The sequence below is a fragment of the Lethenteron reissneri genome, chromosome 5 (genome assembly GCF_015708825.2).
Source record: "Lethenteron reissneri isolate LAM-NWPU_2019-01 chromosome 5, ASM1570882v1, whole genome shotgun sequence".
Classification (NCBI taxonomy): domain Eukaryota; kingdom Metazoa; phylum Chordata; class Hyperoartia; order Petromyzontiformes; family Petromyzontidae; genus Lethenteron; species Lethenteron reissneri.
In genome coordinates this window covers 6,637,454-6,653,574 of record NC_083783.1, presented here as the reverse complement: position 1 = coordinate 6,653,574, position 16,121 = coordinate 6,637,454, and the positions used below count along the sequence as shown (strand labels likewise).

Below are 16,121 nucleotides of genomic sequence, written 5' to 3'. Positions count from 1 at the left end.
CAAAACTATCGCCGCACTATTGCGTGGGCTCTAAAGAGTGAATAGTTTCGAAGGTCTTTGGAAGAGGAATTGCCGATTAATCCTATTCCATCTGCGGTAAGGAGGCCATTCCACTGGCAAAATTAACACCCAAACCTATCGTCACAGCTACCCCCGGTGCATTACATGCAATTAGTCAGAGTTCTCTCTCTATCAGCGAGCGCGCAGCGAATAGAAAAGATGCAAGGACTGAGTGGCCTCATTTCTCAACATTTTGGTTGCTGGGCCATTTTTTAAAATCTCTCTCTCTCCCTTTCAAGCAACCTTGAGACGTGGAATCATTACTGCAGCATACAACCACGAGAAATTAATTATCCCCGAGAACCAATCAAGCATTATGGCAAGCTTCCCCCACCACCCCCCACCCCATTTTCTTTATTTTTGATTTGGATAAAAGCATAGTGGCACATGTGCGATGAACAGAAATCAATTATTAATGTGGGGTAAAGGTGAGTGCACCCAAAAATAATTCCACAACTTCCTTCGGGACTGCACTGGAAGAACGTTTTGCTCTGTACATGGGTATACAGGGGTCAAACTATAATTTGGATGAAACGCTGTACCGAACGCTGCAGATGCAAATGCCCTCTGGTACTTATGATATGAAGTAAAGCAATTATTGGCATAGGTATCGAATGAAATTAATGGGGACTCGCATGACGTCACCGTGTCCTGTTGGAACATTAGGCTCAACGCGAGAAGCGATGATGGTTCGCCCTACCACGGCGACCCGATTATTCGACACGATGAATCAGGGTTGCCACTCATTTCAAGAACATTCGTCAACAACACTGTCTTCAAAGAAAGTATATGGCGAAATTTTCGGCAACGGCCCTTCGTCAAAGTACATGAAAAAGGGTTAATGCCTGAAAGGTCACCGATTATATAGATATTTTTAAGGCCTCTTTTTCTCCACTGCGGAGAACATAGAAGCCACCAGTGGCCACAGGAACCTCTTGCACAGAACGAATCGGCACACGGGTGTGTTGGAGAATAATCCCACAACAATACAACTAGTAACGAATTAGCATGTTTTATTTACGTGACAAACATTACTAATTGGCTGTGTCGGAAGGTGGCGGATTTAATTACAAAATCCTATTTACGCGATCTAACCCAAAAACCTCAATTATGTATAATTTTGGTTGTGAAAGCCTACGTGTTAAACTGACAAATGTTATTAGTATTACGTACAGTATATATATTTAACACTCGATTAGATGCATGTATCGTGCATCTTAATAAATTACATGAATTGTTCCACTTCTGCACAGTGAGTGGTCCAGCAAACACAAAGGTCCCCCGTATAGCCTGAAAATACTTTTGGGGCAAGTGCTGTTAGCAAGCACCTATGAAGGCCGTCACAGCACACGACGGCGTGGGTGGCCAGCACCACGCCTGGCTGCCTTTGTCTCCCTAGTGGCGATATTTGCACACCAGGTACTCATTTGAGGCTGAGTCGACCTAGAGGAGACTCAGGACCGCTTCAGATAATCGTCACTTGTGTTGGACATGAGCAGGGATCAAACCCGGGACCACCGGGTTCGTAGCGCAGCACACTAACCGCTACATTACCGGCAAACACACAGACGCGCGCACAAAGACGAACTTGATTCACGCAGCGAGCGGCACAAAAGAAGGTATCTGTTCCTCTTTCCGTAAACGTTGTCACTGGAGCGTGCGTAGCTGCAGAGAATAAGGCGAAGCACATATGTCCAACATATGTCTGTGTCCAGGGCAAGTTCTCCTTAACGCAACTCAACGACGCGGCCTGTTCGTTACGGAGGACGCTACAGGAAACACAATCTGCACACCTGTTTTCCGAAATTCCGGGCACAGATGGGGCAGGGATCCGGGTTCAGTTGTCCAGACTTGTCCTGCGACTGGGGAGCAAACACAGGCTCCAGGTTAGAACCCACGCACTCCCATATGGACTGGGAAACAACGAAATGAGCATGGGTGATGGGGGAGAGGCACAGACCCCCACAAATTGCGCGATGTTATGGATGAATGCATGGGTGCCATGTGCATAGTTGTTTTGCAAAATCCCCCAAAAAAACACATAGAATATTAATTTCAATAAAAATGTGTGTTGGATGGTGCACACCCCCCCACCCCCCCTTTCTCTACAACCCTGAATCACTGGTGGAAATTACACATTCCTATGGCGGTGACAAGTATTAACATTGGACCATCAATGTAGACTTCTGCGCAAAGTGGCACTTATTTTATCTACCACGGAGATATGATGGGTTGCGCCGACCCCCAACCGAGATTTGAACTCGAAATGTTTCAACAGCGAGCCGCAGGCTCTCCAGATACGCTACCTGGCCGGACTAAGTAGATATCAGCGCAGTAAATAACAACACTGAAAATCAAGACATCGCATGTGCTGGACATTTTATTCTGCTTGTTTTACCTGCCCTAGACTAATACACTTATTGATTACGGAGAAATGATGTAAGCATGAACACATAAATACAGCCGCACAGAAAAAAAACCAAATCAGCACGGATGTAATCCTTCCAACCCTACCCTACCCCAATTCCTTTGAGATCTCATTTCTGCAGAGAGGAGGAATTATAGTCCCTTGATGGCGCACATCAAAAACACTTTACAGTACGATTATCTTCACAAATGAAGATAAACATGATTGCTTTACTTTCACATGACACCAATGCATGGTCGGGGGAAATCAGGAATCAATACTTACCAACACAAGAGAAATTAAGTGGTCAATGTTTTGAACGACAGGCCCTCGTTTAGGACTCATCAGGAGTGCTGATGATGACCCGCTGGACAAAATATCGACCCTCGCTGTTCCTTCTCAGCGTGCATCGATTGCCTACGGCTCGTTGATGAGCAAGAAACACCGGCGCAGCACTGGGCATTCACAAGCAGCAGTGCCACACGCATCCCCGATGCCAATGGCGGGCGTGCTGCCCACTGTTTCGCTGCCATGGGATCACCGCGATACGGCGATACTACGATACTACAATATACTATGATGTATCGTATGATATAAGAGCTGCCGCAGAGGTGCAATTGTCAGCAACACTGGACTTGTAAATGGGAGGTCGCCGGTTCGATTCCGTCATTTGACGCAGATTATTAAATCCCTCTGCCTCTGTCCAACCCAGATGTATAAATGGGTGGGGGCCAGGCCGTGTGTGATGGGGTAATGCGTGGGTACTCCGACGGTGTCAATGTCATTTTGGCAACGTAGAGCGATTAGAGCATTTTCCGCTTGTTGCAGAGGTTAACGGTTTCAATCCAGCGGCTGCCCTGATTAATACTAGTTGATACCGTGGGTGTATTAGCAATATTTATGCGCGCCACCTTCTTCACATAGGACAATAAAGATCCCGTGAACCTGTTAAATATGCAGGCAAGATTCCAAATTTACGAAAGTTAAAATATTACTTGCAAATTACTGAACCCTTTCCCTGTTCCAAGACATCTGCAAGTGGCAGGGTGGGTGGCCCGTTCACCGCTGAATCTCGGAAAGTGCAAGCGGTACAGAGTTAATATTGTTTAAAGGCATAGCACCGTTGTTTTTAAAGACATTGCACTCAACGATAGCTGGCACCTAAACCGTGCCACAGGACCTCCCGTCTGGCCTTCTGGGGAGGCTCGGTACCGATAAAGTAATTTTACTGCGTAAACATACATCGCTGGAACGGGAAAGGGCTAATTGGCTAAAACCACATGGCAACATCGCCCCCTGTACTGGCAGACTATACTCATTGCCGAAACAGAGTGACCTTGCGATAGCTTTGCACTTTTAAGAATGGTGAAAATACCAAACGTGATTGTTATGAACGCCCTCATGCCCTTCATGGGACACTGGCTCGCTCCCTCTCTCTTTCTCTCTCACCTTCTCCAGGTTGCTCAGGTAGAGCATCTGTCCAAGTTTTTTGCGGAGCTGGGAAGCGGCGAGTGCTTTATCGTTCAAAAGTTTCATCCTCTGCTGCTCCACCTGTGTGTGGGGGGGGGGGGGATCATGGACAGCGCATGAGCTTGCGATATGAAAGTGGCTCGCTCGTGTTTTTTTTTTCTCCCTCTCTTGCCCCGCCACGGTCCTATCTGCATTGATTCACACTTAAATTTCGATTTAAAGCTTTCGTGACTGCAGGGATTCATCTTCTTGGTTCTTTCGGTAAAGTCACGTAGAAGGGAAGTAATAAAATAATAATAAAACATAATAAAACAATTCTCACGACGTTTCGGCCACAACGCAAGCAGCCGTCCTCAGGTGAAAACCAGGTCCGTCGAGGCGACAGAGTCTGAATGAAACAGCACACGAGCTTGGAGCATATATATAAGCTGGGCGCATTGCGTTGTGGCCGAAACGTCGTGAGAATTGTTTTATTATGTTTTATTTTTATTATTTTATTACTTCCCTTCTACGTGACTTTACCGAAAGAACCAAGAAGATGATTCACACTTCCGTAACGAATTATGCAAAATAGGATGGGATTCTGAGTCGCGGCCGCGTCGACATTCTAACCTTTGAGTCGGCTTAATTTCGTGCTGTGCAACAGTGTTTTCAAACGCTCTTATCGCTGTGTGCTTAAAATTGGAAGTAAATATTTTTCTTTATTTAAATTGAGCACGATGGATCCGATTACACACGTAAAAGTGGCCCAGAGTTGAGTTGCATGGTGGGCCACTAGGACCAGAGTGTTGGAAGCCCTGGCTTAGAAGAAAAGACACAACAGACAAAGTCTTCGTGATAAGGACAACAAATTACAGGCATTCGATGGCAATCCGATGACGTTGGCTACTGTGGTGGTAAAGGTGATAATTTTGGTCATGCTGACGGTGGTGGTACTTGAGGTGTTGTTGATAATAAATGAAGATGATTATGGGGCTACTTGTGGCAGTGATAATAATTACAGTGGTTGTGATGATGATTATACAGATTATGGTGTGTCATGATAATGGTGATGGCCGATTGATGATGGTGACATTCTGTTATGGTGGTTTTGGTAATGATAACGCTGATGGATATAATGATATCACGGTGACGGTGTTGGGGATTATGGCAATGAGGATTATGGTGCTGCTGGTGTTGAAGATGATGATGACGATAATGATTTTGGTGATGATGTTTCTAAGTGATGTTGATTATTGCGATGGTGTTGCCTTTCAGATCTCAAGGCAACGGACGGAGACTCGCCTGGCCCGGCTCGATAACGTGTGGAAGCGCCGGCTCCGGCCTATCCTCATCCGGCTGCAGCAGCCGGAACCTTTCTGTCGCCATGGCGATCTCATCCACGGCCGACACACGATTGCGCAGCATCATCCAGTATTCATGCAGCAGCTACACACGTCCAACACACGTGACAACGTCCGTGTCTCACACGCCCACACAGTACACACGTCTCACGTGCACACGATGCATGTCCCACGTGTATACAACATGTGTCTAACGTGCGCGTAATACAAGTCTTACATTTACACAATGCATGTCCCACATGTATTAAATATATACACATCACTTGTACACGATAATTGTCCCAACGAGAACACGATGAGGATGTTAGCAAGAAGTTACCACTCCAGTGTATGTCTATAGTTTATTGACTCCATCTTTAAAAGCCATGGAATATAAGTCAATGTGAGCACAGATCTCGAGCAAAGCAGAATTGAGCCTGGATAGTGGTGGGATGGGTAACCTCTATGCATTAAGCAGGTGCTCTCGGTTGCTGGGCGGGGCCACATGGCGGGCATCAGAGGGCAGGACAGCAAATTGCATTGCTTCACTTCAGGTTCGACAAACCCGGGGCTTGCTTGAAAATTAAACTCTTGCTCTAGTTGGGCTCTCGCTTGGTTTACATGTAGATGTCGACGATCATGCCGACAATGAGCATCCCATATAAAGATGCAAAGACCCCCGGCCTCCCCACTCCTATCCGCCCACCACATAGCCTTTAACAGACTGTTGGAGAAAGTGATGTAAGAAAGTACTTATGAAGGCCGGCATCGTGCACGAAGGGACGGGTGGCCATCAGCAACACGCCCAACTCGCTTTATCGCCCCAATTTTGATGTTTACACAACGCATGAGGTGCTCATTTAAGGCTGGGTTGACCTAGGGGAGGCCCAGGACCGGTTCAAATATTCGTCAGCAAACCACTGCACTACCGCTCCCCACATCCCACACACACGTACATCCCACTCACTCTCATTCACACACACTCATCCACTAGTCACCTCCAGTGCAAACATCTCCTCCCAGCAGGCACATGATGTCAAGAGGTTATCACACCCGATGCCGCTGGCAACACCACCACCACCACACCTCCCCCCCTAACAGTATCCCAACACTGAGCTTGCAGGTCTCCTGATTGCTAACAGGGTTTGCGAAGCTCCCACATGATACAGTACAGCAAGTAGGTTTCAGAATTGGCATAACTGTGCCGCAAAGTTGGGGTGTTATTTCCTTGGGAAGCATTCATTTTATACAGGCATTCTGGTTTCTTTACCGCATGCTGGAAATACTCAAAATAAGTATAACAGGAAAACCAATAGAGAGCAGGATGGATGTACGTTGGATTTCATTTCGCACCGAAACGCAGCCAAGCGTGCTAATCGGAGGTGCGGGGAAAGGACAACAAACTGAACACGAAAAGCAGTTCTGAAGAAATGAGTTTTCAATTTAGAGGATTCTCATGAATAAGAGTTATGGGACTTGGCGAGTCTCTCCTGGGCCACTGCAGAACAATTTAAACGTGCAATTTATTACAGAGCACTTCACTACAACTTAATAGAAACTATATATTTTAAATTGAATAATGTGCACATGTATGGCCGCTTTGTCAATCCACTACCCTATGAGAAATTCTCACACCATGTGAGTCACGGGGGTCACTGGACCATGCTTCACCAAGCTGGCCACTGCGGGATCCTGAATATTGGCGAGCAAAGACGGAGGAGCGTAGAAGCACAGTAGAACAGTGGGTTACGCTGCATTCCCCTCTTGTTGCAAATAATGTAACACAGCCCTGAGGTTGCCAATGACAACCTTGGCATGCATGGCCACCACCCATCCAAGCGCTATCCAGGCTCGGGCCTGAGTAACTTCCGAGACCGAATACCAAAAAAAATTACAATGAGATTGGAAGACTGAAAAGCAGAGTACCTCCTCTTTTCAAATGAATTTTGTGGCCTTATTTATCTGTTTCCGTTCGTAAATATAATTTCTCACTCTCACCGCCATTCAAAGTAGAGGGCACTAGTCTCGAAAGGAAATGGAAAAACTATTTTTATGCGATGCTTGAAAGCATTGGATGCTTGGGCTTCAGCAACAGCAGCAGCCTGCCCAGGTTCACTATTCTAAGGGCACAGAGCCCTTGGCTGTGCACTTTAGTGCTCCCACTCGGCCAATTGCCAAGCGCAGATTGTTGCGCGGCTACGGAGGTGCAGATAATTTAATGTGCGGCTGCTCAAACAAGTCATTTGTTCGATACCAATACAGATTCGCGCGGACGCGAACGCCCGGGCGAAGATGCGATTTTCATTAGCCTGCTGCTGTAGTCGGAGCAGAATTTATTCTTGAAGACCCGGAGAGCTGCCTCTCGCGCCTGAGATAAAGAAACAAACAGATGAACGACCGCTCGCGCTGCTGCGCAAACAGAGGAGCGAGCGGCAAGCGGTGGCGGCAGTGACTCAACCAAAACACGGACAACTCCGGATACCTCCAATTTCCCGCACTTCTAATTTTTTGCACCTCCGCTGAGCACTGTTGGCTACGTACAGTGCGAAAGATGTTCAACATACATACATACATACCCTGAGCACTTGGCTCTATTGAGTCAATGTTGAACAGAGCCTCTGGTTTTACTGGCACACAAAATATTCATGCAGTCTGCAGTAACTACACCGCATTAGTATGCGCAGAGTACACGTATTCAAGTCAATGTACGTACGTAAAACATTTACACCCGTGAATTTTGTACACTTCATCGGCAGATGTGCATAACATTTGCACACTCGTGTATGTTAGAATGAAATGGAAAGAGCCGCAAGAAGGCAATGACAAATGGTTGTCGGCAAAGATAATCCCGGTTGCATTTTCCCCTTATCCGCCAATCGGAGGGGAAAATAACAATTCCACGCTCTGACGTATCTTCGGATGGCTGACTATTAACCCCCCCCCATCCCCGTCGTGGCAGCAGATATTTTACTGCCCTGTGCTCCGGTGACGCAGGGCGATCCTCGAAACAAAGTGATGGTTTGCCGAGAGAATTGACATTTCCATGCACAAGACAAGGCTGACCTTGAAGGTCAAGCCTCAGTCAGACACGGAGAGCAGGGATGGCTGACACATACCAGTCAGCATGGTTGCGCAAAGTGCGACTGAATGACTGGCGCTGGTAATCATCCATCCATCATTGATCGGTACATTCAAATGGATTAATTATTACAAGCATAGAATCGTAAGTGCGAGTGTCGATCGTGCGTAAATGCATGCAAATCACACACATGTGCTATGCCGATGTCACATGTATGTGTTAACAAAGCAATAAGCAAACAATACAAATGTGAAAAAAATAATTAGACGGGAAAAAATATGTGAGAAGGGAAATGAAATAAAAAAAATCGATTACTGAATCAAATCTCGACACCAGATCGCGTAAGACCATCAAGCTAAACGCTTGTGAACAGCGACTCGAGGGTTAACTCGTTACTTTGTGTAACAGTCCGATTAAAATTTTAATTGCTTCCTTAATCAAACGTGACGCTACACTAGTCACTACCGCAGCAGCAATAATGATGGCTTCAACAATACAATATTTTAACAATTTATTTTAACAATGTGAGAGACCATTGATTTCCCACGTACCCCCCCCCCCCCCACTATGCAGAGAATAAATTACTACCTTATTATGCTTATTTGTAGAGGCGAGCAGCACTGCACCTGCTTCCCCAACTGCGATTCCTCAAAGCCCCCCTCCTCGCCAGGATGGGGGTCTGTACCTTTACCACCCAAACGCAATTCATCATCATCATTGATTATTTAGCAAGCGCCTCCCATGCAGTAGATCTCAGGGTGCCGGAACAAAGCGGGGTTTTTGAGAGGATTTTACTCCGGGTAAGGAAGTGATTACAGACCAAACACAACGTGCAAAAACAATACGGGAGAGACAACACAAGCGGACAAGTGAGAATAAATAAAGTGAAAAATATTTAACCGTGCTCGAGACCACTCTCATTGTAGGTCATTAAACAAGCCACGCCACCTGACGATAGGCTACGAATGAAAACCTAGACCTTGGGACCGTGCCAGGACTGCATCTGGGAGATAGCTGCACTAAGATACATACGATCAGTCTATTTATTTATCCTGGAGAAATCCGATGAGCTATGAAGCTCTTTTTTTTACAGATGTCCAGCAGGGGGCGGGTCAGAACGTTACAACTACAATAAAAAAACCAAGATAGGAGTGCAAAGTATAGGAAAGGAAAGAAAATCACTCAAACGAAATAAATTAACTATATTTTATTTTACCAGGTAAGGCCCACTGAGCTATATAGTTCTTTTTCATAAGCGACCAGGCGTCAAATAATAGCTCAATAAAGTGGCTCATCATGTAGAAATTTAAAGCAGCCAAATAATCCAAACGCACGTTTAATCTAAACGCCCCGTCTCAGAGGAGGATCGGAGACACCCTCTGGTGGACGGGTTAAACACTGCACTCTCTCGTGCCGCGACAAACCTGGACCCAGGTTAATTGACCACTAGTTAAGTGCGATGTTACAGGCCCTTTGATCACGACAAGGAACCAGGCAAGCTGTAGGGGTTCGAAGTGACTTCGTGGAGAACAGAAAGTACGTTTACAAGACAACAAGGTTTGAACGAATTGCTTGCGTCAAATTAAGAACATTGCATCACGAGTAGTTAAGCAATGATGCATGGATTAAAATGAAAATGCCCGCCGACCTTTGTCTACCCATAAACGGGTACACCTTCAGTTAGTTGATCGTCAGGTTGCGTGTGGTGGGCTAGCATGTGGCTACTTCCACCTCTTCTTCCAAGATGTACAGCCAGCACCCAAGATGAGCTAGCCAAAATACTCTTTGGTTTTTTCGGTAAAGTCACGTAGGTAAAAAATTAATAAATGAAAAACAACTAAATTAAATCACGACGTTTCGATCGCAACACAAGCGGACTTCATCAGGCGATGCCTGATGAGATGTTAACTACCTCGCCTGGTATGCATTCGTCTGATGAAGATCGCTTGTGTTGCGATCGAAACGTCGTGATTTAATTCAGTTGTTTTTCATTTATCTATTTTTTACCTACGTGACTTTACCGAAAAAACCAAAGAGTATGAATCCTTGCCGTCACGAAAATTTCAAATCTAGAATTATCCAAAATACCTTCTGGAAGGGGCTTTCCAGAGCGAAAAACGGAGGCCCTTCCTCCAGCAGTGATGTGAGCGATCAAAATATCGTGATTTAATTCAGTTGTTTTTCATTTATCTATTTTTTACCTACGTGAGTTTACCGAAAAAACCAAAGAGTATGAATCCTTGCCGTCACGAAAATTTCAAATCTAGAATTAGCCAAAATACCTTCTGGAAGGGGCTTTCCAGAGCGAATAACGGAGGCCCTTCCACCAGCAGTGATGTGAGCAGCCAATTACTGGGCTGCATCTTAACCCACCCTCTTACATTACATTACTCCGTGTGGCTTGGTGACCCTACCCCTGTGGGAGACCCCCCTGTCGCACCTTGTACTCCTTCTTCCAGGCGTCGAAGAGCTCCATAGCGTAGCCGCCCTCCTCTAGCACGGCCGCGGGGTGGCGGGTGGCGCGAGCGAAGGCCAGGAGGGCCCGCAGGACGCGCTCCGTCTCGCTGAGAGCCCACAGGCCGCGGCCCGTCGCCGGGCGGAGGTTCTCCACGGAGCCGCCCTCCTCGCTGATCAGCTCCTCCCACACGGCCGCCTGACCCTTGGCGCTGCCGCCCATCAAAGATGGCAGACGGAAATAGGAAGAGAGGGGAGAACGCGAGGTCAGGGAACGATCACGCGTATGCTTGGGATCACGCGATGCATTAAAAAATGTGTGTTTTAACGTTGGCGGTAATGGTTTAGTGACGATCACGATCACTTTGGAGGCGACGATGAGACACACGATGGGTCGTGCGTAACGACATCATGGGGAGGGGCGGGACATTACCGCCCTGGCCAAAAAGTTGTATAAATTATCGTTTGTTTATTATCGGCTAGTATTGGGGGATCTCTTGATCGGTTTGGTCAGATTTCTACAGGTAAAGTACCGAAAAACAACGCTAATATACGCGAGAGTTTCGTTCATGTTAGAATATCGATTAGCTATCACTTGCGGGCCAGGTCGCTTATAAAAATGAGCTATATAGCTCAGTGGGCATTAGCCTGGGTTAAATTAAAACAGTTAAATCAATCTTATAAATACCACGAAAAGAGATAAATGAGTAAAAATGGGCAGAATTATTTTAGTTTTCACCGAGTTCAAGGCATGAAGTAGAAAGGGTCAAATGAAAGTTGTCGGTGCATTGTGGGCGTGCCGACTGGAGGCAGGAGGCGATGCCGCACATTTTAAGTGTGGAGTTTGTGTTTGTACAAGTGCGCCCGGGAACATGGTGCCTACTGCATCAGCATGCTTATTTCACTGCTCTCCTTTTAAGACAAACACAAGGGCACTTCCCCACCGCTGTTAGGTGATGCTCTTTAGGGAAACAGAGGTGGCTTTGATTTTATCAACTTTTTGTCCGTTGGCCACTGAGATCGCGTCTGGATGTAGTAGGTCAAGGATAAAGAAAAATGAGGATGAGCAATTTTGGCCCATTGGCTATCCAATAGATTTTTTTTTTATTCAGGGACACAGCTTGATTCAATCATCAATTATTTAGTGAACATTGTGGTGAACCTAGTGGCCTCGAGTGGTTGAATGACAAGGAGAATCTGTCTATATATGATGCATACGAGTAAAAAAACAATGATTCAAAAGCAAAAAAAACTATATTATGGATGTACCATTAGCTTCGGAATCAATATCATTCGATCTGTCGATATTGCATTGCATTGTATTACACAATGTCAAAAGGCTCGATGCCCATGTGTGCTTTATTTCACGTGATGAGCCAATTTCCACGTGATAAGCCACTTCGTTGAACTATCATTTGTGGCCAAGTCCCTTCTGAAAAAGAGCTGGATAGCTCAGTGGGCCTTACCTGACAAAATAAACAATAAGTTTAGTTTTAGTTTAGTGTTCACGTGGTGCACGCCAGCCAATGATAATACAGCACACCATTGAAGGCATAGTTTGCAATCTACAGCTGGAACGATCTTTTCATCAGGTTGGTTATTTTATTTTATTTTAGCCTACGTGACTTTACCGAAAGACCCAAAGAGTATGGATTCCTGCAGTCACGAAAGCTTCAAATCAAGATTAAACTCAAAATTACAATACATTTTTTTTTTATGGTCGATTACTTGGGTCTCTTTAAAAATGAAGACCTACACCCTTACAAGTGATGACACTGATGATATCGATGATGTCATCAAGCACAGAGGTGGTAGGTTTTTACCAATTATTTTGACGCTATTATAAAGATTCGTCCAGTCATCGCAATGATAATCGGTAGTGGATTACGTAAATAATTAATCAGGCAACCTAGCTCTTAAGAAATCCACACATAGACATGGGTATTTGTTAAAATGTGACTCTGCCGGGGCTTTTTTGGTGAAGGTTAGTGTCGTTTGCCTCGCCCCTAGAGGAAGAGCTTGTTTTTTTTTTATATTTTAAGGGAAAGTAATATGCGCACAAGGCGAGGAGCCAGATCTTTTCTCATTGTAACATTCATCTGAGCTTGACTGGTCTGCATTGGGGAAAGCCTGTTGGCGACGGAATAACAACTTACTTCTGCAGGAACAGCTTGGATTCGTATTCTGTGAACAGCTCATCCTGCCTTGCAGAAAGGGCACCTTTAGAAAAAATGAAAAACCCACAAAGACACCAAAAAACGTGGTTATGAGCCAGCAGCTTGGAATAACATTCTTCGCAAGTTTCATGAGCGCGTGCCCGTGGAAGTGATATTTCAGCCGCACTTTTAAAAGGGCAGAAACACGCGCATGCGCGCACACGGGGTGAGCTTCGTAGTGAAATTGACACGGCTGCGCGGAGGCGGCAAATTGATCAAAATCAGATTTCAATCACGCGGACCACAATACGAATGAACCGGTCTACGTTGACACATCCAATGGAGTGAAGAGATAAGCCACCGACCGCGAGCGGCAGTTAGACACCGTGTACTTTGCTTCGTGGCCTCCTATCCGACGACTAACGAATGCTAAACGTCAAGTGAGGTGCAAGCGGACACCATCCACCCCTCACCCCTTTCTTTTCCCCTTCCCACGCAAGAGATACGCTTTTTCTAATTTATATAAATCAGGAGCAGAAAATGACAACACATCTCGTTCCGTCTCCTTTGAATCCAATATCGCAGGCTCAGGCATTTGTCATCTTCATTGGGCCCTCGTGACGACGTGTGGAAATTACAACCCAAGATAGAGAGATGTGGGGGGTTGGAGGGGGGGGGGAGTGTGCAGGCGGGTTGAGGGGGGGGGGTGTAGACAGTCATGTGGGTTTGATGGGCCGAGGCATGGGGGAAGGGGGGGGGAAGAGGGACGAATGTGTCCGAAAAAGGCTGTGTCCTTGAGATAAAGGGCGTCACGCAAAATGCCACGCGCGCGAAGACGCGTCTCACTTCTCTGGCACGAAAGCGGCGTCGTGTGCGCTGCCTCCCGGGCTGCCGCTCGCGCGCGCAATTTGACAAAAAGCATTTTTGTTAGAAGTAAATAAATATATAAAGAGCACGGATCACTTCTCAGCCATAATACTTCACCCCCGCTCCCCGAGGCAATTTTAATTTCAGAAACGTCAAGTCTGCCTGTGATAGCCCTGGACGTTGCAAACAATACCTACCTTAACCATGCAGTCAATTCCATCATAACGAGCGCCTTAATTAGCAAGATTTAAAAAAGAGAGCAGTAATGTTTGATTTTTTTTTCAGTTTTTGCCTATACCTAATTATAATGTCATTTTTTTAAAGGAAGCAGGCAGTGATAATGAGATATCTCCAAGAATGTGAGCAGGTGCTTTCAGAAGATGCTCATTACTGCGCACGTGGCAGTGCAGCAGTTTCACACGCTCGAGTTTCCGCACCTGCTCAGAATCAGAATCTTTATTTAGCCTGCAAGAGGAATCCGAGGAGACATGAAGCTCTTTTTTACAGATGTCCAGTAGGGGTGGGTTAGAATGTTACAACAACAAACAATAAAAAAAGATACGATAGGTGTGCAAAGTATAGGAAAGGTAAACTAATCACAAAAATGTTTATACACGAAGCTGAGCTAATAGCTTCATTTCCAGAAGCGACCTGGCCACAACTGATAGCTCAACTAAGTGGCTGATCACGTGGACATTCATAACAACTAATGAATAAAAAAATAATCTAAATGCATGTTGATTCTAAATGTGGAGGGAAAAACCGGAGGACCCGGAGAAAAAATCCACGTGACCACGGGGAGACTCAAAATATACAGGCGTCATGGTCAGGATCGAACCCCCGACCTCCTGTATACCAAGCGAGGAATATAACACCACGCCACCAAGGTGCCCCTTAAATAAAAAAGCTCTAAATAAAGTATATAAGTTCAAACCACTAACAAGGCAACTGCCTGCACTCCGTGACAGGGGCCACAGGTGCAGGATTGAGGATGCACACAGGAGAGATGGGGCAATGCCCCTCCGATTTATGCAGTTGGCTAAGTAAGGTGCGAAAGAACTTCAACATATGTGTATACATACAACGTAGAAGGTTGCACATAGAAGACCTGATTATGCAGGCAGTGATGAGAAAGAAACTGGCACTGTTTGGACACACGTGTAGGATGGGCAACCGGCACTCACGAGTTGCGGGGCAGGCGCTGAGCACGGAGGTGGCAGACGGTGGCGGAGCAGCACGAGTCGCGGCGAGGGGGTGGCTTCCAGCCCGCGCACGGCGGAGCGCACCGCCTCCCGTGCCGAGCGCAGCGCGTCCAGCTGCCCTGACAGCAGCAGCTGCAGACCCCGTGCATTCCGGAACCTGGCGCAATGTACGCGCGCACGCACGCAATCGTCACGTTGGGCGCGTGCACGCTGAACTTCTTTTCACGTTAGCAAACCGTGCTCGTCGAGAGTGTGAAGAAATCAAGTTTTCAATCTAGATTTAAAAGTGCATAGCTTCAGTGGCTTGATGATGAGGTGGTAATGATGATGATGAGCTGGTGATGGAATGTTGAACTTCTTTCACACTGGACGTAGCCAACCATGCAAATCGGGAGGTGAGGGGGAAGGACAACAAACTAAATGCAAAAATTCGTTCTAAAGAAATTCGCTTTCTTTGGAGATTTATAACTGCATAGCTAAAGTGGCTTCCTAATATCGGAAGAGCGTTCCAGACGGCCGCAGAAGAGCATCTGAAAGCGCGAAAAGCGGTGGACCGTCTTTGTTCGATGGCCAGCCAAAAACCCGCTGCTGCGAGCGATGACCAGAGTTTGTGTGATGGTGGAGGACGTCAAGGATGCATTCTCTTGCCGGCGCTCTTCCTGTCAAGGGGTCGACCGGATCGTGCGTGCGCTGAACGGGGTTTGGGAGGAGCGACGCTCACAACAACGACAAGAAGAGCGTCGAGCGGCCAAAACGCAGCAAGTTGGGGAACACAGGTCGGTCATCTGCCAGTCGTCTGTCAGTCAGTCATCCCGTGAAAACTTGAGTCTGTTTTGTGATCTCCTGCCAGCAGCCTAGGACACTTTAAATTAAAACCTCATAGCGCACCTAGCCTGAACCAGAATCAGAATACTTATTTATACTGGAGGAATCTGATGAGCTGTAAAGCTCTTTTTCACAGATGTCTAGTAGAGGCGGGTAAGAACGTTACAACAAACAATACAAGAACATAAGTGCTGTTGTAAAGCTTTCGTGACTGCAGGGATTAATAGTCTTGGTTCTTTCGGTAAAGTCACGTAGAAGGGAAATAATAAAATAATAAAA

At 46.2% G+C, this 16,121-nt stretch overlaps 1 protein-coding gene across 1 annotated transcript in view; it reads right to left on the bottom strand.

The window, feature by feature from the left end:
• LOC133351802 (E3 ubiquitin-protein ligase SHPRH-like) overlaps positions 1 to 16,121 on the bottom strand; it is a 94,310-nt gene that overhangs the window by 36,408 nt on the left and 41,781 nt on the right. The window contains 8 exon segments of the mRNA XM_061567339.1: positions 1,854 to 1,922; positions 3,917 to 4,018; positions 5,222 to 5,365; positions 10,779 to 11,004; positions 12,949 to 12,992; positions 12,994 to 13,012; positions 15,000 to 15,070; positions 15,072 to 15,174. Of these exon segments, the coding sequence (XP_061423323.1) occupies positions 1,854 to 1,922; positions 3,917 to 4,018; positions 5,222 to 5,365; positions 10,779 to 11,004; positions 12,949 to 12,992; positions 12,994 to 13,012; positions 15,000 to 15,070; positions 15,072 to 15,174 (778 nt within the window).